This window comes from Pistacia vera, unplaced genomic scaffold (assembly GCF_008641045.1).
Source record: "Pistacia vera cultivar Batoury unplaced genomic scaffold, PisVer_v2 Contig246, whole genome shotgun sequence".
NCBI lineage: Eukaryota > Viridiplantae > Streptophyta > Magnoliopsida > Sapindales > Anacardiaceae > Pistacia > Pistacia vera.
The window spans coordinates 280085-303318 of NW_022196053.1; the positions used below are offsets into that span (position 1 = coordinate 280085).

The following is a 23234-nucleotide window of genomic DNA, read 5'->3' on the forward strand; positions in this document are numbered from 1 at the left end:
TGTGTCATTAATGAATCATTAGTGAGCCGTTAAACTTTACATGCTGTTATAAGTTAGTTAACATTACCAAATTGCTTTTATAACATTTATTTTAACACCTAAAACTTAACAATAGGGGATATTCACTCTGTTATTTCTGAAACCTCAAAGGATGTTTTGTTGTTTTATCATACTTGAGGGGATTGATTTTAATTATTTCATATATTTTCTGATTCTCGTATTCTAATGTATGATATTCACCATTGTCTTCTCTTTAATAAATTTCATTGCAATAACATTATAGATATGCGGCAACATATAAATAAACAGAGTTTTCTCTTTTCTTCTGAACAAATTAAGGAATTTTTTACAAATGACGACCAATCAACGATGTAAGTTTCTGAAACTCAAACATACGTACACAAAACATTCAACTGAATTAAGCCTCTCATTTTTGTAACATGATTATCTTGTAACATCATTCTTAATTTGACTTCCTATCAATGTTTGCGCTCAGGACAAAATAATTTTACATTTTCTAATCACCAAGTTGAAGTGTATATGTACTGTTATGGTGATCACTAGTTGGAATTCCTTGATTGTTCCTATGGATAAAGAAGAGTAACTTCACTCAACGGGTCTTCTGACATTCTTGAATGTGCAGATGTTGCTGTGTCATCTAAACTTTCGTAGGATTTCCTGAAGCCTTTACGCCTGGAAGACATGGTTCTATCTTTTAATTTCATGCTTCTATTTCTTGAACCAATACTTCCCTCCTGTGATATTCTGGTGCTTATTTGTTTCGCTAAAGAAACTGTTTTATTAATTTGTTTCTTGCTGCCCAAGTAATCGCTTCCATTTCTCTTCAAAGTAAATGAACTTTGCAACTTTTTACTACCATTTTGGCCTGAAATGCCAAAACCTGATCCCTTGCTGCTTCTGTTACTTGAAATAACACCAACATCATTCGATTTGCGGCTGCTTTCGCTGTGTAAAGGAGCATTTCCCTCCTGTAAACTCTTGCTGGCTGCAAATGATCTTGAAGAAACACTTCCTTCGCTAATTTCAGGACGATTTGAAGATTCTCCCTTCGAAATTTCTTCATTCGAATAATCTTGTTCCTGATCGATCCCCGAATATTCACCATCCTGATCAAAATTCCTTTGCTCATTCCTATTTGAGCACATCTTTTCTGTATCTTCTGAAAGGAAACTTAGAGTTGTCACAACATCACTTATCAAAGGGCGAGTCGATGGTTCGTCTTGCAGGCACATGGCTGCTATTGCAACTGCTTGATTCAAACTTCTCTCTGGGAATTGCTTTTTAAGATGAGGATCTGCCATATCCGGAAATCTCTTGGGGTCCTTGAATATGGGTTCGGCCTGTTCAAACAAAAGCATACAAAAAGGGTCTAATTAGAAAATCTCAGTAAAGGAAAAGCTACATGAACCAACGCGAAGCCCGACACCGGTACCGAACGCCCAGTGCAGTTGCAATACCCCAACACCACCATGGCGTCAGGGTACATGTACAGTACCTCAACGTCATCTGGTATTGGCTTAGTGATATTCCTCCGACACAGGCACAATAAAATAGAGGTGATATAGATGGATATATTTTTTACCCACGAAATTAGATTTTGTTCTTCTACTGGTCTTGTATTGTCTATGACTCTTCTTCCAGTAATGAGCTCTAGCAAAATGACTCCAAAACTGTAGACATCAGATTTGATAGTGAATTGGCCTGTTTTTGCATATTCTGGAGCACAGTAACCATATGTCCCCATCACCCTTGTAGAAAGACGAATATTGTTCCCAACAGGGCCAAGTTTTGCCAACCCGAAATCAGAGAGTTTCGGCACAAAATTTTTATCCAACAAGATGCTTGAGGCCTTTAAATCATGGTATATTACAGGAGGGTTGGCCTTGGTATGTAAATAATCCAAACCTTGAGCAGTTCCCAATGCTATTTTGATTCTTGCTACCCAATCTAAAGGCTTTTTGTCTTCTGTTAAATCTGCGGCATATATGAATTTCAATCATCAAAATGATAGGGAAGAATAAGGATCCTGTCTAAATCTGAACTCTCCTGAGCTTTCAAGTATTTAGTGATAAGTGTACATTTATTTTCTGTATTTATACTTTTTACTAACCATTAATCACAACAACGTATTTTGTTTAGGTAAAGTTCAAATCAGGAGTGAATCTTGATCCAATAAGGAAGATCCTGGAAGGGAAAAAAGGAGAGAGCATTGAAGAGAAGTACCTATCAAACGATCTTCTACTGTACCTCCTGGCATAAATTCATATACCAAAAGTCTCTGATCTCCATCAGCACAATATCCAATGAAATTGACTAAATTCGGATGATTCAGCAGACTCAGCCTCAAAACTTCCACAAGAAACTCCCTGTTTCCATGCTGGCCATTCCTGTCTAGTTGTTTCACTGCCACAACCTACTCACATTGAATTCAATTCCAGGGCTTAATTTTTTTTCTGACCGAAATTTAAGCAAACAAAAAAGATGAAGTGGCTCAAATTTTTTTACCTGGCCGGTCGATTGAAGTGTCCCCTTATAAACTCTTCCGAATCCTCCTTCCCCCAACAAACATTCCTGCCGGAAGTTGTTTGTCGCAGTGGCTAACTCACGGAAAGTGAAATATTGGGCATTGATTTTTTTGCTGTCAATTTTTATAGTTTCCTCCATTTCGTTTCCATGAGCTTCTGCAGCTTTTTGTCTCTTAGTGTCTGCATACCAGAGGGTAAATAAGGTTTTAATATCGGCAAGTATGATCAGATTATGCGCAAAAGTAAAAGATCTTCGTTCTGATACCATGTTAAGTAAAACCCCAAATTTTTGAGAATGTTAAAGGATTTGGCTAGCATTAATCACGTCAAAATCCTTGATCATGATGCTTGTTCGAGTCCAATTATGTTGTTTAAGAAGCAATATTTAGATTTATAAACAAGTCATTCGAATTAATCAATTCCATTAAAGAATGCTTAACCAACACAATTTTTTTTCGATTTTAAAACATGTACACTAGACAAATATGACACAATTAATGATCGGATTGGTCAAAAATCTATCTTAAAATTTGTCAGAAATCTTTGTTACAAAAGTAATTCGATGAAACCAATCAAGTTTGTTTATTATAAACAAAAATATAAAGATATGATCAACTCCTTACAAATAAGAATGGACAATAATAAGAAGAAGAGATGAATATTAAATTGAAAAAAATGCATATATACAAAGGCTTACCAGGAGCTTTTGATTCATTAAAAGAACCTACACTCTCCGCATGATTTCTATTTGTTTTCTTGCTTCTCTGTGACTGCAAACAGGGAAAACAATAATTCATCTTCGCCTGATCGATCTTCCTCTCGAAAAATAACAATAATTATTCAGAGACGAATCTGTCAGCTCAAATGGCCTGCAGATGATGATGAGCTAGCCAAGGGAACACCTCCCCAAAAAAGAATGCATGGAAGGCCCCTGAAGGTGGACAGAAAGGTTGAAGAAGATTAAAGTCTAAACATGCAAGGAATGATATTCTAAACATGCATGCATATGATCAATAATGGAAGTTGGGGTTTTGAGATGAGAAAAAGGAGGAGAATTAAGTGGGCAAGATGTAATGTGTCCTTTGAAAGGACAGCATAAAAATGAGAGGATATTCAAAGTTTGTTTACATGTTTGGGGAGATTTCTTGAGCTTACAGGCTATTAGAAAAGGTGTTCAAACCAAATTGCGGTTATCAGTTAATTTAATTAACTTAGATTATTATTTTTTTTTTTTTTTTTTTTTTTGGTAACAACCCATTTCAGTCCCATATTGCTAAGCAAAGATTTGGTAATTGACTTATAAACACTTGGGCTGCTTTCCTTTAAAAGTCTGTCTTTTTAAGCGAATTCAATTCAATGTGTGCCTAACATGTTTTTTATGGGTAGTGGAACCAGTGGCAGACCCAGGATTTTTGCCTAGAGAGGGCCTCGTTGGTCCGTCACTGTTTGTCAATCAACTAGTAAAAACATAAGAAAATAACATATAATTCACAAGGAAACACAAGAAAATTTTTACGTGGAAAAACCTTTTCAATGTGAAGAGATAAAAAAGAACTACGGGAATCTAACGATCCACTTAAATTCAATATAATCAAAAGAGTTTACAACAACCACAAATCTACCAAAAATATTCTACACAAATTTAGAGCTCAATCACAACTCTAACAAAAGTAAAATATACAAAGGTTTACAAAGAGATGGATTACAATCACTCCAAATCCAGATCGAGACATTAACATTCTAACTCAACCGTCTAGATTAAAGATCCACACATCCTCTGCGTATTGACCCAAAAATCAAGTTAGAATGGTATACCTAAAGATCTAAATAATAAGAATATTGATTATTTAAAAATGAAAGCAAGTTAGAATAGTATACCTGAAGATCTTCAATTTAACACAATTTTCCGCTTCATTATGTTCTGAAAATGTTCAATGATATCTTTATTTTGAATTGTAGCAAAAACTTCATTTTCAACGTAAACTACTAAGCAATTGTTCATCCACTCATCTCCCATTCGATTACGTAAAGTATTCTTAACAAGATTCGTTGCAAAGAACACCCTTTCAACTATTGCAGTAGCCACAGGCAAACTCAGTGCTAATTTAATAAGCAAAAAAACTTTGTCGTAAGCAACATCCTTCTTAAACTCAACCATTTTTTTTGCAAGATCGGCAATCCCATCAACATGAGTGAAATTGGTGTTGGTGCTAACATCCTTATAATAGTTTCAAGTTGATTATCGAGCAACCGAATATCGTGTTCAGGAAAATCGACAAGATAGAACTTTGCAAACTCAAGTCATTTGTCTTTTTTAAATGCAACAAAAGAGTTATTTGGATCAAGAGATGCCATACACTGAAGCAGCCTTATATTTACTTCATCAAAACGATTATTGAGTTCTTCCTTAATGTTATCTAAAACTATGTACATCAATTCCACCTTAAAATGATGTTTATTTGTAATTGGCGCAATCCCTCGTTTTGTCCTCCCAAAATTATCTTCCATGTTCTCCGGGATTAGTATGTCATTATCTTTACATAGATCATAAGCTTCTTTCAACAATATGTCGAAGCAAGTGTCTTTATTTCTCAATTTATGTAATCGACACTTCGAAATTTGTACAAACTGCATGGCATTAAGAAGATCTTGATCTTTTCTTTATAATGCTTGTGACAGTTCACAAGTGATTCCCAATACTTTCTTCATTAAGAATAACAAAAAGACAAATTCAAAATTCTCCATGATTCGTAATAAACTTCTTGCTTTTGTATTGCTAATCATCTCCTTCAATCTCAATCACTGATGACACTATGAATTATCCCTATGTGTGAACCCCAACGTGTATCTCCTAGTCGTTTAATAGCGCATTCTTGATTCAAACCATGTCCCGTCAGAATATCACCATTAGAAATCAAAGATATCACATATTTATACTAGTTATCACATAGAAGATCTCTGCGCTTGTAAGATGCTGCTATAGTGTTTGATAACATAGAAAGAGTTTGAAAAAATTCACGCAATGTTGAATGTTTACTTACAACTTTGACTAGCGCCAATTGAAGTTGATGAGAGAAACAATGAATGTAGAAAGCAAATTTATTTTCTTTCAATATCAAAGTCTTCAAACCATTTAACTCACCCTTCGTATTGCTTGCTCCATCGTAACCTTGCCCCCGTAAACTTGTCAAACTCAATCCATACTTTACAAAAAAGGCATCTATTATAATTTTCCAAGACTTTGCAGAAGTATTCTTAACATGCACAATCCCAATAAAATGTTCAATAACACAACCTATTTTGTCCACATAGCAAAAAACAATAGCCATTTGTTCTTTCACTGCCACATCACGAGATTCATCAATTAGTAAAGAAAACGGTTGTTTATTTCTCACAATTTCTGCAATAATTTTCTTGGTCATCAAATGAGCACAAACACTAGTTAGTTGCTCTGGATTTTGGGGGCCATCATTTGATGGTTTTTCAGAGCATTTCCTAGCACAACTTTCTTTATGTCGTCATTGTGATTGGATAGAAACTTCAATAGTTTCATAAAGTTACCTTGATTTTCAGATTCAACCGACTTGTCATAACCACGAAATGCTAATCCTTGATGTAAAAGGAATCTAATGCAATCAATTGATGCATTCGAATGCAATAGTCCAATTTGCCCTTTTTCGACACTCAAGCAAGATTTACATCGATATGTTGCCTTTCGTTCATCAAATCAACACACTTGGCATGACATTGGTTATGAGTACTAGAATGATCACTAACATGTTTTTTCACATTTGCTTTATCTTTCCAGTTATTATATCCCTTATTCACAAAAACTTCACCACCTGCTTGGTCACCATAATCGGGTTTGAAAAGATAACAATTCAAACATAAAATTGCATCTTTTGCCACACTATATTCCATCCAACGTGAACCTTCTTTGTACCACTCTGATGTAAACTTACGTTTTTTATCTCCAAAAAAAGTGAAAGGAAAGTTATGATCTTTAGGTTGGCAAGGACCTTTCAACAAGTATGCTCTTCGAACTTCCTCTTTTTGTTTGTCAGTACAACAAAGCTCATTAATTAGTATGCTCAATCCTGGGTCAGTTTCAAACTCATTTAAATTGAACACCCCGATTAAAGGTTGACCTTCTTTTACTTGGTGTTGTTGTTGCTGTTGTGGGCTTCGTCTTTTAATGGGGTTTGATTAACCTCAATATCAGTAGAGTTTCCATCAACATTTTTTGCTGGAATTTTCTTCAATCTCTTGAAATAATTTGATATCATAATCTTATTTGTTAATGCTTTGGATTCCAAATCTGATAAACATATAATGAGTTAGTACCAAAATGGGATCCCAAAAATAACAATAAAAGAGATTCCTATTAAAAAAAAAAAAAAAAAAAACTAATTAATTTAGCAACTTAATTAACTTTCTCTTGAATAAGATACATGAACAAACCATGATACATTTAAATACATGATATACGATACATAAGACATATTTTAATTTAACACACCATATATGATACATTTAAATATTTAATTGCATCCAATGAGAGATGGAGACCATTCGTTTTTATAGATTAGGCGTCCATAATTTGTGTGGTTTAGAAAGGAAGTTTTAAAAGTGATAATGATAATCCTTTTTCTCACATACAAACAAGAGCCAGGAAAACAAAGGTAAAAGATAAAGATTTCTTTAACCTATTCTTTGTCTCACCTCACTAAAACTTTTCATCCAAACGGCCAAACCCAATACTCTAAAGCTGTAGGCGTTAATAATATTCTTCAAAAACAGTAGTTTGTCATTTTCTTGCATATTTTCCAGCAGTTTTCAATATAATTTTAACATCAATCTTACATACCTATTCCCTCGCCCTTTCTCCGCATTTTATAGCTTAAATCGCCCAAAATGATTAGCAGCAAAGTAGCTAGTTCTTCATCTTCTTCGTTGTTCCTGCAAGGCTGAAACAATATAAATATTCTTGTTAAATTATAGATTTAACCATCTAAGGAGCTTATTTAAACTTAAAACTTCAATATTACTAACTTTCAGGAGACGTGAGTGAGAGAAGTTGAGAGGGAGATTTTTTTAATTTCTGGTTGCAGGTTGAACCCAGCCATCACATGTAGTCTGTAGAACTTTTACAGTAAAAGAGAAGTCGGGAATTGGGAAAGAAAAAGTGGAATACGAAAAAAGACAAAAGCTCACTTTTACATTTTTTAACTTTTACTTTTTCTTAACCTTTAAAAAAAACTTTACACATTTTTTTTAAAAGTTGAGGGCAGGCCTATGCCTCCCCTCAAAGGGCCTGGGTCCGCCCCTGAGTGGAGCTATATGAGCCTACAAAAATGTATTCCAAAAACCATATATATATAGGTAAGCAAGGGTATTCAAACCAGTTTACACGCACTTCAACTAGTCTCTTGAGCCCCTGAAGTTAATGATTTGGTAATCCTCTAATGGTCATACTTATTAGCAACCAAAAGAAATCAAACTCATGACTTCTTAAGTAATACACTCAAAAGTCTCTATTACACCATTACTCAACCAAAACCCATCAACTGAACGTTCTAAAAGATTCAACTGATTCAAAAGAGTCACACAAGCAACTACACGCAAATTCTCTTCAAATTTAAGGAAAAAAGAAGACACCTTATAAGCGACAAATGAAACGAAGTTCAAACATGATACATACAATTAGAAACTAGCCATTCTTGTACTACAAACATGGTTTGCCTTCGGTGAACACACAAAGCTATGGAAGGCAAATGAATTGTGAAAGGAGTCGGGTGGCGATCGATAGGCAATTTGAGTTGGGGTTGTTAGGGGTTTTGAGTGGGGATGATAGTGATTCTATTGGTGGTCTCGAGGGTGATTTCTGGTGTTGAGATCGACTGAAATTTGTCTTGAAACCCATGAATCAACAATGAGCGGTGGCCGACGATTGGAGGCTGTAATCAGGCAAGAGTGAGAGGGGTTTTAGTGAGGGGGTTATGAGGAAGTTGTTGGTGGTGATGGGGGAGTCAGCGGCACCGGATTCAGACCAATTTTGCCTCTCTCTTTTGCTTTTGGTTGTTTTCAATATTGGCATTAAAAGTGGTTTTCAATATTGTGAGAGAATTAGGCTCTACTCTCTAGCCTTGAAAGGTTTGACGGGAGCCCAAGCCCAAAGTCTGAAGCCAGCCGCTTGCCAAGTTCCTGATCTTGACACTTGAATTCTATCTAGTCATCACTAGGTAAGGGTGTCATATTGTTAGATCTCAAACTTGTAGATGTTGACAGGGGTGTGTTTATCATTTTTACAAATAGGTAAATTACATATAAACCCATAATAGTTGCAAAACTAGCATATATCCCCTTGATCTCGTTGAAGCTTGTGAGCTTGTGAAGCTGAATATTGGACCGATCAAACTTAGCTCAACACTACAGCCGAGCCACTTGAGCTGAAGCGGCTCAACTTAACTAACACCCCTAACCGTCGCAAGTAGTAAGCTCTTAGGTTATCGCCTCTCTTTCACTTTTTTTTTTTTTTAACAAATTTTTTGCACTTATTCTCTTTCTTTGATTTGTGTTATTAATTAAGATTTGAAATCGAATGGTACTGAATTATAAACATCACTTCCTAAAACTATGGGGGTGTGATTGATTTTTTCCCATTTATATATAAATTGCAAATCTTGCTTAGCTAGAATGACACCTTATAAAATGATATTATAGAAAATAAAATGAAAATGACATAACATGTGAAGGTGAAACGAAACCATTTTTTTTTTCTAAAATGAGTAAGGCTAAACTAACCAAATCACATGCAAACCAATTACCAGTATCTTGCCACCTCATAAAGAAGATCTCTAACACCCATAAAGAAAAAACCCCCCACATGTCAATCAATTCAGACGTGGCACACAACTTCTATTACTTTTGACGTAATTTTATCCACTACCACTACTTTTTCTTTTATTATTCTTTATTTCCTCTTTCTTATTTATATGTAATAATATTGTAAATTTATTATTGTTAGAACCCTAAAACTAATATATATATTTTATCAAATTATTACTTTTGCCCTTTTATTTTGGAAATATTACATTTTATCCCTTTTAAATCTTAAATAAATTTGTTTACCTCTAGTCTTTTACGTTCAATAAATATTTATATTTCAACCCTCAAACATATTTTCTTGATTTTGCCACGATTAATGCTCCTCGTCCTCTATAATACCCAACAGGGCAAACCTGTAATACACTAGTACTTTCTGAAAAAAGTAAGCACAAAAATACTTTTTGAAAACAGTAAGCACGATTTTGTAAGGGCATAAATAACCTTTTATTTAGCAATCTTATTCCTTTTAGGTTTATTAATTAGATTTACTTTTTAATCCTTTTATTTATTTATTTACTTAAAAAAGGCCCTAGTTTTTCGTCATCTACTCTAGCCTCGAGGTCCTACATTTTAAGATACTGATTTCCCCCCATGAATTTAATAAACATTAACTTAATCAATTAATTAAAAAGATTTTTAATGTTTAGATATCAGAATACCCTCATTTTGATATATCGCAGTTTTAAAACCCAAATTTTGTCTCTAATTATCTATTTTTTCTTAATATTTATTAAAATTAGAGGATATATGTAAATACTTTAAACTTCGGGGCTAAGAATAGTGAAGTTAAACTCCATGGGGGAAATAAAACTTCCCTTTTTAGGTGTAGCGGCTAAAGAGGCTTTTAATCTTTATCACAAGATCTAGATTGAAAGTTGACGTGGAATCTTAAAAGCTTTCTACTTTTAATTTCCGCTGCTTTCGACACATCTTAGTAAAATCCACCGACCTACGTGTAAATTATTATTTTTTTATATTTAAAATATATTTAACACCTCTTTTAAAAGCGCGCGCGCTTAAAACTTACTACGACTTTTTGTAATTTTGAATCGGAAATTTTAACTTTTGAGCTTACACATTCTTAACTCTTAATCCAATAAGAAACTTTTGTAACTTATATACAAAAATAAAATATCTTTATAATGATATTTTATATAAGAATAAACTCTATATAATCATAAAAAATTATAATCTTAATTTATGATAGTTATAAATAAAAATAAACTATGCATTATAATAACTAATAATTTTTCTAATTCTTACCTTAAAGAAAGTTGTCTTCAGATAATAATAATTATTTGTATATTACAAAAAATATATTTTATATTACATTAAAGGTTTCAGAGAAAATAAAATATTTATCTAAAGTTGTTTGGGACAATAATTTATGCTTTAGAGTTGTTACCACATTTTTTAATTTGCGAGTACGTAATAACTCGCTAGCATGGACACATTCTTGTTGAAACCAAAATATTTTTAGCTTCTCGAGCATATTTGGTGTTTCATGGCATAAAACTTTCTGTATTTTCGTACTATCATCCTCATAATTATTTCCTTTATCTTCTTGTCTAATTGTAGTAATGATTTCTTCTTCAATTAAAGCATACATGAATTGATACTCATTTGGATGATCGAGGAAGAAATTAATACTCATATGATTAGTGTAAAGAAGTTGTCGAATCTGATCACTTAATTCTGTAATGATTCTTTTATTCTTTTCATCCACTTCATTTGTAACTTGTAATTCATCGATATCAGAGGTCCTGATTTTGCAATGCTTAAAACTATTGACAATTGTTTGTGGCTTCACATCAATTGACTATACATCAACAATATTTACAGTTCCATCAATGACACTTATCTTTGCTAGTTCCAAGACACGATCTTTTATCTATTTAAAAAATAATCAATTGAAGTACTGAATTGAAATTTTAATACTATTAAAATATGAATTGAAATCCTAATATTGTATTACTAAAATATGACTTATAAAATAAGAAATCAAAACAATAATTTTTGTAACTACACCTCTATTAGGTTATAACCTTTTCATAATAATAAAATTAGTTGATCTCACTATTATAACTATAAAGATGTTTTACTATATATGCGTGTGTGTTATTATGTAAATTGTTGGACAATGGTTTTTGAAAAATTTTTAATAAGACAAATTTAGGTTCGCTTAACTCAAACGGATTGATTTGATGGTTAAGGAGGTTTGCTTTATTCCTTGAGTTCTTAGGTGCAACTATCTATCACAATAACATTTTGACTTATCTAATCCTTTGAGCTTGGGAAAAAAAAAAAAACACATATGTTTGTTTGTTTATTTATAGTATCTCACATTAATAATCACGGACATTTTGGATACAAGAAATGGAAAATTTTCAATTAAATAGCTTTATGTTCTCTTATTTAACTATTGCATATCGCATCAATCAAGTCACACATAAATTATAAGAGAAGTGCTAAATGCGGGCATGTAATTGTGACAATCGCTAGCTCTTTCTATGACAAGTAAATTTTCTCACAAACACATACATATTCAACTCACGACATGCAGGTATTATAAGAAAAGCTAACGACTATGACATGTGACATCCTTAAATTATTATCATATAATTTTTTTGACATCGATTATGAAACTTCTTTAATAAAACAAACGGAAGTTCACTTGTTTAACTATCCTACGTCAAATTAATCATGTCACATATAATTACTGTCATGCAAAGTATTGGACAATGATTATGAAAACATTTCATAAGACAGGTATATGTTCATACCTTGTTTTTAACGAATTTTTGGACATTTGTTATGAAAACCAGTAAATACGTGTTCGTTTAACTAGTGTAAGTCATCATCAATCATGTCATGCATGCATGCATTCTACTGTATGAACTATTAGAAGTTATTAAAAAAAAAAAAAATTTCCAATAAACATATAAGATTTAACAATTATATATCACATAAACGTGTATGAAATGTTTTCAATAATATAGCTTTATGCTCTCTTATTTAACTCTTGTATGTCGCATCAATCATGTTACATATAAATTATACGAAAAATGTTAAATACAGTTAAATCGCTAACCTTTTCATGACACGTGTAAATTTTCTCACAAACAAATACATATTCAACTCAAGTCATACATATGTTATGAAGAGAGTTATAAAATTTAACACGCGCAATTGTGATTGACACTCCTCTAACTATTATTATGTAGATTTTTTGGACATTAATAATGATGTTTCTTTAAAAAAAAAATCTATTTATTTTCGCTCGTATAACTATGATACGTCAAATTGATAACGCAACATATAATTATTATCATATGAAGTGTTGGAAAATGATTATGAAAATATTTTAAGAAGACAACATATAATGCATCAACATTTAATTAACTAACAAAATTTTTTTTAAAGTTTTTGAAATGACAAAAACCTCCTTCCTGTCAGTTAGTCTCTAAACTTATATTGTTAGTGATTGATCTTACGCGGTTTATTTGAACACATAAGGTTTAATGACCGACAGATTTTGTTATTTCCTAAAATTGTTGGCGTTTTCTAATTTAATAAATGTTTGAGGAGATTATTCTAATTAAAGTCTTTTAAAAATGTGGGTCCCACAAACGTTTTATCAAATAAATAATTAATATTAATTTTTCTAAAAAAGATCCATCTAAACGAGTCAAACGACATCCTAAATATAGCAAGCCTTAACCGCTAAGCTTTCGATTGAACCTCTCTCCTTTTTCTTTATAAAACCCCACCAAGATTCATCACCATCATTACTTCCATAGCAAGACACCTCCAACGAACCACTAACCACCCGCAACAACAACGCGAACCAGAAAGCCCCATGAGCTTATTACCAGAAGGCTGCATCGCCAACGTCATCTCCTGCACCACCCCCCGTGACGCCTGCCGCTTGTCTTTGGTTTCTTCCATTTTCAAGTCCGCCGCCGAATCCGACGCCGTTTGGGAGCGCTTCTTGCCCCCCGAGTACCAGTCCATCATTTCTAAGTCCTCCCCTTGCCCGCCGTCGTCGTCTTCTCCGTCTTCTTTGCTGTGTTTGCCTTCGAAGAAGGAGCTCTTTCTCAGCCTCTGTGACCACCCGATTCTCATTGATGATGGGAAAAAGGTNATACTGTTGATGCGGGATTTTAGGCACCAACTAATCGATACGTGTGCAGCATTAATTGGCCAAGAAGCACACGTGATTGTGAGTCAAAAGGAAATAAATGCAAAGAGAGATTTTAAAGTGGTTCGGATGCTCAGGTAGCAAGTCCTACGTCCACTGATTTGTATTGATATTGATAGTGTGGGTCAGGTCGCGACAGCGGACTGACTTATAAAAGGTTGGGAAATAGATACAAAAGCGTAAGAGAGAGAGAGAGAGTTTTTTTTGTGTAAAATTGTCGAATCCCCTTAATGAAGGGGTCTTCCTCTTCTTATACCCAGTTGTATGTCCGTAATCATCACTAAATCCTTGGGTTGGTGTGATTGTCAGGACCTAATCTGATTTTACGTCCCATTACCCATTTTCCAAGCCGATTTCACGCGATTTGGAGCAGGCTAGCGGACACGTGGGAGTACCAGGGCGTTTGGCAGGCTTGACGTGTGCTTACCGTTCTGACGGGAGCAGGCCACGTTTCGTCACGCAACTCCACGTCAGCCTTTGATTTCTTAGTCATAACAAATACCTAAACGGTCACCTTACTTTTCCCAAAACTTATAATTGATTAGCAACAAATACCAACAATTTATTCAAAATATATTTTCTACCTCTTGAATTAATACATTTAACTAACATAAATGTTATTCAGGGTGGTAACATTAGTTTCCCAAAACTGAGAGGGAACAAGGTTCTGTACCAAACGTTCGAGTGGCAATGTAATAAATTCTTAAAAAAATAATAATAATTAAAAAAACAAAAAGGCTGATTGATCTGTAAATAAACTTGTGCCAAAATTCCTGAAATAGCTGAATGAAAGTACAATGGTCATAGATGTAGTGAAAGACAAACCTTCACCATTTAAAACAGTTTACCAAATAAAACTCATTTCAGCCCTCTTTATTCTCTTAAAATCGAAAGTAAATTTAAAATTTAATAAAACAAACACTATGTAGATTATTTATAAAGTTTGAATCGAAAGTGATTAAATGAGAAACTACAACAATCCCAAATTAGTTAGGCTTAGACATGGAGTTCCTATCGATTATTTCTTAAGCTAGTAACCCAAAAGCATTCGGTAAACATATTTCAAAACTAATTATGTGTCAAATAGATTAATATTAGACAATTTATTATATTAAAGGTTTTCCAAAGTAGGTTTATACATCTTTTAGAATTTAGAATTTTCTTTTTTAGAAATAATTTTTACTTAAAACTAATAGTGTAATAAAAAAAAAAAAAAAAAATGAAAAACTAGTTGTTAGAGTTGCCGGTGACATGTTCGACTACGTTGTTGACACCATTGAGATTGTTGGGTGACGATCTATACAATGGTGTTTTTCTGACTTGTGTTGTTGGCGATGTTGCCAGATGCACCACCAGAGACAGTTGGCTGGCAACTCCACTAACCAGTGTCCATATATAATTTTTTTTTTTTTTTCTAAATTTAAAATTTCTTATTTAAAAAACTCTATATATTTAATACATTCAAATAATAATAATAAAAAACCTAGTTTCCAAAAAATACCTATTTTGATCATTTTATATGTATTATATATATTCTTAAAAGGTGAAAAACAATTGACAAATTAAATGGAGCAAACATTACAAATTTTTTATATAAAATTGACTATTTAAAGAGTTTGTTTGGCCGAGCTTATTAAAATTAGCTTATAAGTAGCTAGTGTTCATAATATAGTTTGAGTTTATAAGCATTTGAAATTTAAGCAGTTACATGTTTGGTTAAAATATTTATAAATGACTGATAAGTAATGACGCATTTGATAAAATATGGCTTATAAGTATATTTTGTTATTAAAATGAGTGAAAATGATACTACATTATTTTATCAAATAACAAATTATATTATCTCAATTTTTTACTATAATATTATCAAAATATATTTCAATCATATTACAATATAATTTAATTTTAGAATTAAATAAACAAATAGTTTATAGACAAATATTTTATTAAAAATTTATATGAATAATTTTTAGATTCTTTATATAAAATAAACTAATGAACAAATATAATAAATTAAATAGGGGTAATGTAGTAGTATACTTGGTCAAAGTAGTTTATAAGCAAAGTGTTTATAAACCAAAAAAAAAAAAAAAAAAAGTAGGTTTTCCCAACTTATTTTTTTTAACCAAAAAAATTATAAACAAATAGATTAGAATAATTTTAGAGCTTATAAACTGGTCTCAGAAAGACACCTTCAAAGTTAAATCAAAGGTGATTAAAAGAAATGTTACAATAATTCTGAACTAAATCCATATCTCTTTGCTATTAGTATTCATCTAAGTTTCATTTGTATCTTTGCCCCATATATCTACGCGATTTTCCCTATTCTAATGGAGCCCCCTCCCAATCAATCGATAATTAAACTTTGAATGCTGAAACAATGGACTTTAAATGCACCTAATTAATCGGGTTTTCATTGTGCTATAGTTTTGAATGGATATGTTTTCTCATGATGCTTGGATTCCATCCTTAGCCATATGATCGAGGACTTTGCTCGATCTTACGGCTAGGGATGCAAGAGTAAGGGAGTCTAATGCAATAGTAATACCTCATTGAGCACGTATAATTTGCTATTGCAATATAAAGAGATCTCAAATGAGATTCTTGTTATTGGAAATTATTTTTCCTTTTTTTAAATTTTTTTTTTTAAGTAGAAACAGACCACGGTTTACAAAAGCATGTTGGAAGGAAAAAAAATTCCAACATGGCATTTCCTTGGCCTAAAAGCAAAAATATGCCACGTGGCCATGCAAAATCTTTTGACGTAGCCACATGACATATTTACTATAATATTTTTGACAATGTTATTGTAATATTATTATATTTTCTATGGAATCTGACAATGTTATAATAATTTTCATTTGTACCTGCTTATTCATATTTTATTATTGCGTTTTATAATATTTACTATAAATATTGAGCTTAATATTTTGACGTGACAACGTGGCATATTTACCATAAAACTATCAATGACAATGTAATATTTCACTAGACAAATATTCACTGAGTATCTTATAGAGAAAATCTAGATAATTGCTAGTTTAAAAAGAGTGTTCGTCTAAAATTTTCATCTTTAATCCAATTATAACATACTATTATACAAAGATTATTTCTCACATATATAAATCCACATTAAATTCTTCACTGAGACAATGTGTGCAAACCTCTCGCCAACTTGACGTCTTCTGACCACTACAATTTAATACCTACAAAAATAAGGAAAGCAGCAGGGTGAGCTACAAATGCTCAGTAAGTAAACCAAATGCTCTTACTTTGTTGTCCCCATTTCTATGGTACTGCTTCTAAATTTCTACTTGCTTTTTCTGTTTATTCTCAGGTATACTACTTAGCAGTCTTTCATTTTTCTCAAATCTTTCTAAATCCTTCTAGGGCTATGATATTCTTTATCATTTTATTTCTCTTCTCGACTAGATTATAACTTTCTGTTTCTTTCTCTACTCAACAAATCACTAAGTTTTCTTGCTATTTGTCATGTTTTTAATTTCTGTTCTTTTCTAGCATGTATCTAATTTCTGTCATTTTTCTTGTGTATCTCTCTAATTTCTATTCTATTCTCGTAGGCTTCTATTTTATTTTCTTCTCTATTCTTATGGGCTTCTATTTTCTTTTTTCTCTATTCTCATGGGTTTTTATTTTCTTTTTTTAGCTAGTCAGACATGCATAAGATGCAATGCACATGAAATGTCTAATGCATATGCAAATGATCATGTTTGTATCCATTTTGAAAGTTCTTTTCTAATTCTTTCTGTTTTCTAATTCTTATTCTATTTTTCCTTCTTTCTGAAATTCTTTCGGTTTTCTGTTTCTTATTCTATTTTTCTTTCTTTTTGAAATTCTTTCGGTTTTCTGTTTCTTATTCTATTTTTCTTTCTTTTTGAAATTATTTTTGTTTTCTGTTCTGGTTTGCCGATCAGACTAGGCTGAGGCATGGATTTGGAACCCTGGCCGTGTGAGCGTATTCTAAAATTCTTTTTGGATACAGTCCTCATCCACATGCACTTCTAGCCAACTGTACAATTTTGTTTTTCTATTCTGAGGCCGCTCACTGATGGCGGCGTACGTGCGGGAAACTTCTGCATCTCTGTTGTCACTAGCTAACGTAGCAAATGCTCACAGGTTCCCCATCGCAACAGAACCCTAAAAACATGCTCTGTAAATCTGCAAAATAACTAGCTAGACATTTCCAATAATTATAAAATTTCTGAAATATATGCTACGCTATGTCATGCATTTATATGCTGTCTATGCATGATCCCAAAATATGTGTCTGACTCTAGCATGTATTCTATTAATTCTAAGGCTTTTATTTCTATACTTTTCTGGAAAGCCCAAAGTTCTATTCTACTAACACGCTTAAATTAAAAATCTTCTATTTTATTCTTTATTTCTCAATTCTATGCATCGTGTGTACGTACGTAATTCTATAATTTCTACATAATTATGTAATCCTTCAATTCTATCATGCTATGTAAAATGTACACGTACAAAAGTATATTAGCTCTCACAAATTGTACTATTCTATAATTATATTAGTGAGATATTAAAATGGCACAATTCAACTAGGGAATGAATTCTACATTTTGGGCAATCTAATTTGCCACAACTTAGGTATTAAGTCTACTAACTTGCCCAATTATACTACTAGTTTTTCTTAAACTTATATGTCACATAACCATGTCAAACTCTCTACTATTTTTCTAATGTAACAAACACGTCTTGTACAACTTTTTAAATACAAATCTTAATACCATAAATTTGCATTCTCTTACATGACCATCAACTTCAATTATTATACATGCCCTTCTTTCTTCTTTTCTTTGCGCTACATTCTATACATTAATCTATATTGCCATATTAATCATTATGAATTCAATCTAACATATGGCACAACATATATACTTTGGCTAAATTCTAATTTCTTTCTAACATTCTTAACTAAACTTTTGGCCAATACAACCTATTCTCAAGATTTTTTAGCACAATTCTATAGCTTGTAATATATAATAAGGCATGAAAACTATACTCATACCAATCAATTTCTAAAATGGTCATGTATTTAATGCAAAACCAAACTTCTATTTCTTTGATGTTTCTTTTGATATCTATACTTGGGAAATATCTATACTTGGGAAAACTTTTCTATTCTTTAAGCAATAAAATCACTTATTGCATATTGTTTGTAATTAATCTCAAAACAAGAAACAACAATATACTCATTTGGCCAAGCCATCTTCTTGCGTCCTGAAAAATTTTCTCTTCTCCTAGCTTTGTTAATCCTAGCGTCATTCGTTTTACCACCCTCACATTTCTGACTAGCCTATTTGTTTCTCATTATCATACTCCATTCTATGCACTGCATGGAGTCTAATTGAACGCTTCTTCAACTGCCTTCTTTACACTCTACCATCATTTCCTACCATCTTCATCACTTGGGTTAACCAAAACCAAGAAAACCTAAAACCAACTCTTGCTACAGTTGAAGATTTTGAAGAAGTTGAAGTAAGAGGTAACCTAATTGAGCATGATCTAAAGCAAATTGGAATTCATAGATAGGCAGCTAGTGTCTCTGTAGAGACATGGTGATGGTTAATTTGCCATGTTGCTATATTGAGAATGTAATTCATGACTTTGCAATTAGTACACGTGGTACAAAGGTTGGAATTGGCCGTTATTTGGACTTACCGTTGTTGTAGTAATTTAGTAAGTTGTGACGGTTATTTGTCAATTAGTTTAATTTTGTTGTGAAGTATTTTCTGTTTCTTTACTTTATTAATGTATCCAATAAAGGTATTGTTGTTGCGTGTCCTGTTTATCATCCAACTCGATTGGACCATGACATAGGACGTCTAGCTGATGAATTCCTAGAGCGGGCTAAGCATTAGAAGCCCATACGTAAAGCCCAAATGTCCTAAATGAGCATGTCCTGTTCAAACGGCTATAACTTTTGATCTAGGAGGAGTTTCGGGGCCTATAAGATATTAATAGAAAGCTCTTTTCGAGCCCGACAATGTGTTTAGTTGGTTAGAGGTCATTTTCGAGATCAAAATCCATCGTTTTGACGTGTTTTAGGGTTATTTTAGTTTTTTGCGCGTTTTTTCCTATTTTATTTTGGGTTTTCATGTTTTAATTAATTTAGATTTTGTTTCCTTTTGTTATTAGGAGTCTTATTAGGATTGGTTGTCACCCTATATAAACTTATTTTTCGTTTTGGATGCTACACAATGAATTATTCAGATTTTATTTCAAATTTTAAGGCTTAAGTTTTTGCGATTGAGACTTGTTATTAGTTTTAAATGTATAGTCTAGTGCTATCCTTGTTGTTATGCTAACTCGCTGTGTCATATCAAGTTTATGGTTACTGAAAGCTATCTTTGTTGTTGGATTTTGATATATTTCATCTTGGTAAAAAAGAAAAAAAATCCTATGTTAACCGTTGGATTACTCCTATCCAAATTAAAACAAAATCTAGAAAATAAAAAAATTGGAACTATGGGCAGTGAAAAAAAATAAGGTAAAAGTGCATAATCTGGTCACTTGTGCCACTGCTAAAACTAGCTTCTCTAGAACACAATTCCAGAGATGATGTCAGATCTAATCCCTTTTCAGAAACTCCGGTTTCTGTCGTTATATTGTCTAAAGAATTTGAAGAGCATCTTCGGGAAGGCCTTGCCCTTCCAACATCTCAAGGAAATTGAAGTATTTGACAGCCCTAAGCTTAAGAAGCTTCCACTAGATTCAAATAGTGCAAAGGAACATAAAATTGTTATCAAGGGACAGAAAGAGTGGTGGAAAGAGTTGCAAGGGGAGGATGAAGCCACTCTAAATGCTTTTCTTCCTTGTTTCAAATCTCTCGGAGGGTTATTAAGGGCACTAATTGAGCTAGGAAAATGAAAGGCTGTGCAACAACCATTGGGCCTACTTTTTCAGAACTGTATTAGAGGTCCATCCCTCCTCCTTTCCCAAGGTTTGATCTAATCTTTTATAATTTTGAAAAATTGGATTATTACTTGTACAAATATTTCGCATTCAAAGGATAAGATTAGTATAATTTATAATGGTGAAGCGAATTTTATAATATTTAACTTTGGCTATGCATTTTCTTTCTTACTTTTAAGTTTTAATTCCTATTTTGGTTTGCCTTGTGAACTTCGATGAAATTCCCATTATAATTCTAATTGTTCATAGAACAGAGTGCAGCAAAATGAATTCTTTAAACTCTGTATAATTCTATCATCTGTTTCTCTTGTTTCATACTCGGTAGTTTAACAACCAGCAGACCTGCTATTGAATGAGTTACAGAAATTTCTCTTCCTTGTGAAAGGTTTGAACTTTCTTATAATTCTATCATCTCTTCAATACTCTGTAGCTTTAGTTTACATGATGAACTTTAAATTTCTTATTAATTTGGAAAAATAATTGATTTTTTATTGGACAGAGAAAGGAAGTATTGAACTACTACTTTTAAAACAAGACTTGCAGCTGAGAAGAAGCTAACTAAAAAACCCAATCAGGCAAGTAAAAGTGCAAAATCTGGTCACTTGTGTTGTGCCACAGCTAAAACTAGCTCCTCTGGAACACAATCCCATTTTGAATATCAAACTTGGTGGTGTAGTATAAATAGCTCCTCTGGAATAATTGATGGTTTATTGGGCACAGAAAGGAAGAATTGAATTAGTTCCTTACAAAATCTTTACAACACAGACTTTAGAGTACATGCTGTCAAGATTAATCTGACTACTGATGGTAAAGCAGAATGTATCACTAAAGTTGATCCAGGAGGTTGGAATCCTTGACCTTCAAAAGGCTGCATGCATTGTCTTCTGTAGCACTCACATAAAAATGCAAATACTGTCCAAAAGCTGTATCAAGCTTTGCCTCTCGGCGGTTAAATGTGATACAACATGCATTCCTCTTATCAAGCTGATCATTTTGAATGGCCTCGTTTTGAACGTCCATTGAAAGAAAGGCTACTAGTTGTACTATTAAACAAAGGAAATTAACAGAACATGTAAGTAATCAATCAATAACCATTCTAAATTAAACTGCAGAACACAATTAAGTATATTAACCTTCCACAGGTTTGCACCACAAAGTAGAGCTTCTAATGCCACATTCAACAGCATTTTGCAGTGCCTTATAAATTCACGATTGTTATTGATCTATCTGCAATAATTCAATAAACATAGTTTTCAAATCAGATGTTTGAAGTCCGCGGATTCATGGTAATATGCAAGAAGATAATAAAGTATATTCTATATGACATAAAAACATAAAATCTATTTAATATTCTTCCAATAATCTATCCATTCCAGAACAAAGGATCTAACATGTCTTTCTGCAAATTTTAAATGTAGTATATTTTTTATGTGAGAAGAAGATTCAAATTCTTTGTTCTCCGTAACATAAAAACATAAAGTACATTCTATATGTCAAGAAACTAGTTAGCACTTAGATATCAGTGATGCGGATTTCACATCCAACAATCTGACGCTAGAAATAAATTTATTTCAGATGTGCGAAGGACAAGGCCTTCAAAATAGATGCTCTTCACATTTTAATGAAATAACAAATACTTCAAAACAACAGAGATATTTGTTCTGGGTTTTCAATCTAACCAATCTTCAAGTAATTTTTGAAAAGTCTTTAAAGAAATCCTAAATAGCAGTTGGGGTTAGATTTAATATTGGAAGTAATTAATTAATAATCTAAAGATATCTCAATGAGTCTGTGATGCTCATATAAATAATTATTTTTTTAATTAGATAAAATTTTAAAGAATTTTTCAAGCAATCTTGACAACACTACAAGCTACATTCAGTAATCAACAATTTTTGAAACAAATATAGATAAAATTGCATACCAGAAAGAAACAAGGAAGAAAAGCATTCAGAGTGGCTTCATCCTCCCATTGCAAATTTTTCCACCACTTTTCCTCTCCCTTGATAACAATTTTATGTTCCTTTGCACTATTGGCATCCAATGGAAGCTTCATAAGCATTGGGCAGTAAAATACATAAATTTCCTTGAGATGTGGGAAGGGCAAGGCCTTCGCAAAGATGCTCTTCAAATTCTTCAAACAATTTAACACAAGAAATTGGAGTTTCTGAAAAGGGATTAGATCTGACATCATCCCTGGAACTTCACCCAATTTTTCAACATTGATGATTTCTTTCATCGCATCACAACTGTCTATAGAAAGAAACTTGAGGTTTGGAATAAAAGCAATCCATGTCAAATCCCTCAAACAGTTGCAATTTGATAGTCTTATATCGTGAAGATTGTAGAAACTAGATGGTTCCCGTATTTTTTGTACATTCCCTACCTTCACCATATCAGAGCCGTCCCATTCACTAATTTCTAGTTGAAAAAGATGCTTGAGAGTTGCAAGAGCTGCAATATTGAACGACGTTGACTCATAAAAACCGTTAAGGAATAGAGATTGAGTACAACTCTGTAACTTAACGGAGCTCAAAAGTCTTTGGAGAGCATTGTAACTTCGCAAGGTGATGGACAGCACATTTAAATATTCCAAACAATCACATTCCTCCACCAACACTTCACCACCACCATCAAATAAA

General features: G+C 32.7%; 1 protein-coding gene and 1 long non-coding RNA gene across 2 annotated transcripts; both read right to left on the reverse strand.

The window, feature by feature from the left end:
* Positions 1–584: 584 nt before the first annotated feature.
* On the reverse strand, positions 585–2814 carry LOC116131871 (probable serine/threonine-protein kinase PBL24). Its single transcript, XM_031417534.1, has 4 exons — positions 2527–2814; positions 2245–2434; positions 1604–1995; positions 585–1361 (listed from the first exon to the last, which is right to left on the reverse strand). The coding sequence occupies exons 1-4, from the start codon at positions 2812–2814 to the stop codon at positions 585–587; spliced, it is 1647 nt and encodes a 548-aa protein (XP_031273394.1).
* An 18325-nt stretch (positions 2815–21139) lies between these two features.
* LOC116131860 lies at positions 21140–23196 on the reverse strand. The gene is made up of 3 exons (XR_004128316.1): positions 22517–23196; positions 21726–21819; positions 21140–21635 (listed from the first exon to the last, which is right to left on the reverse strand). It is a non-coding gene; the product is annotated as an uncharacterized LOC116131860 (long non-coding RNA).
* Positions 23197–23234: the final 38 nt, after the last annotated feature.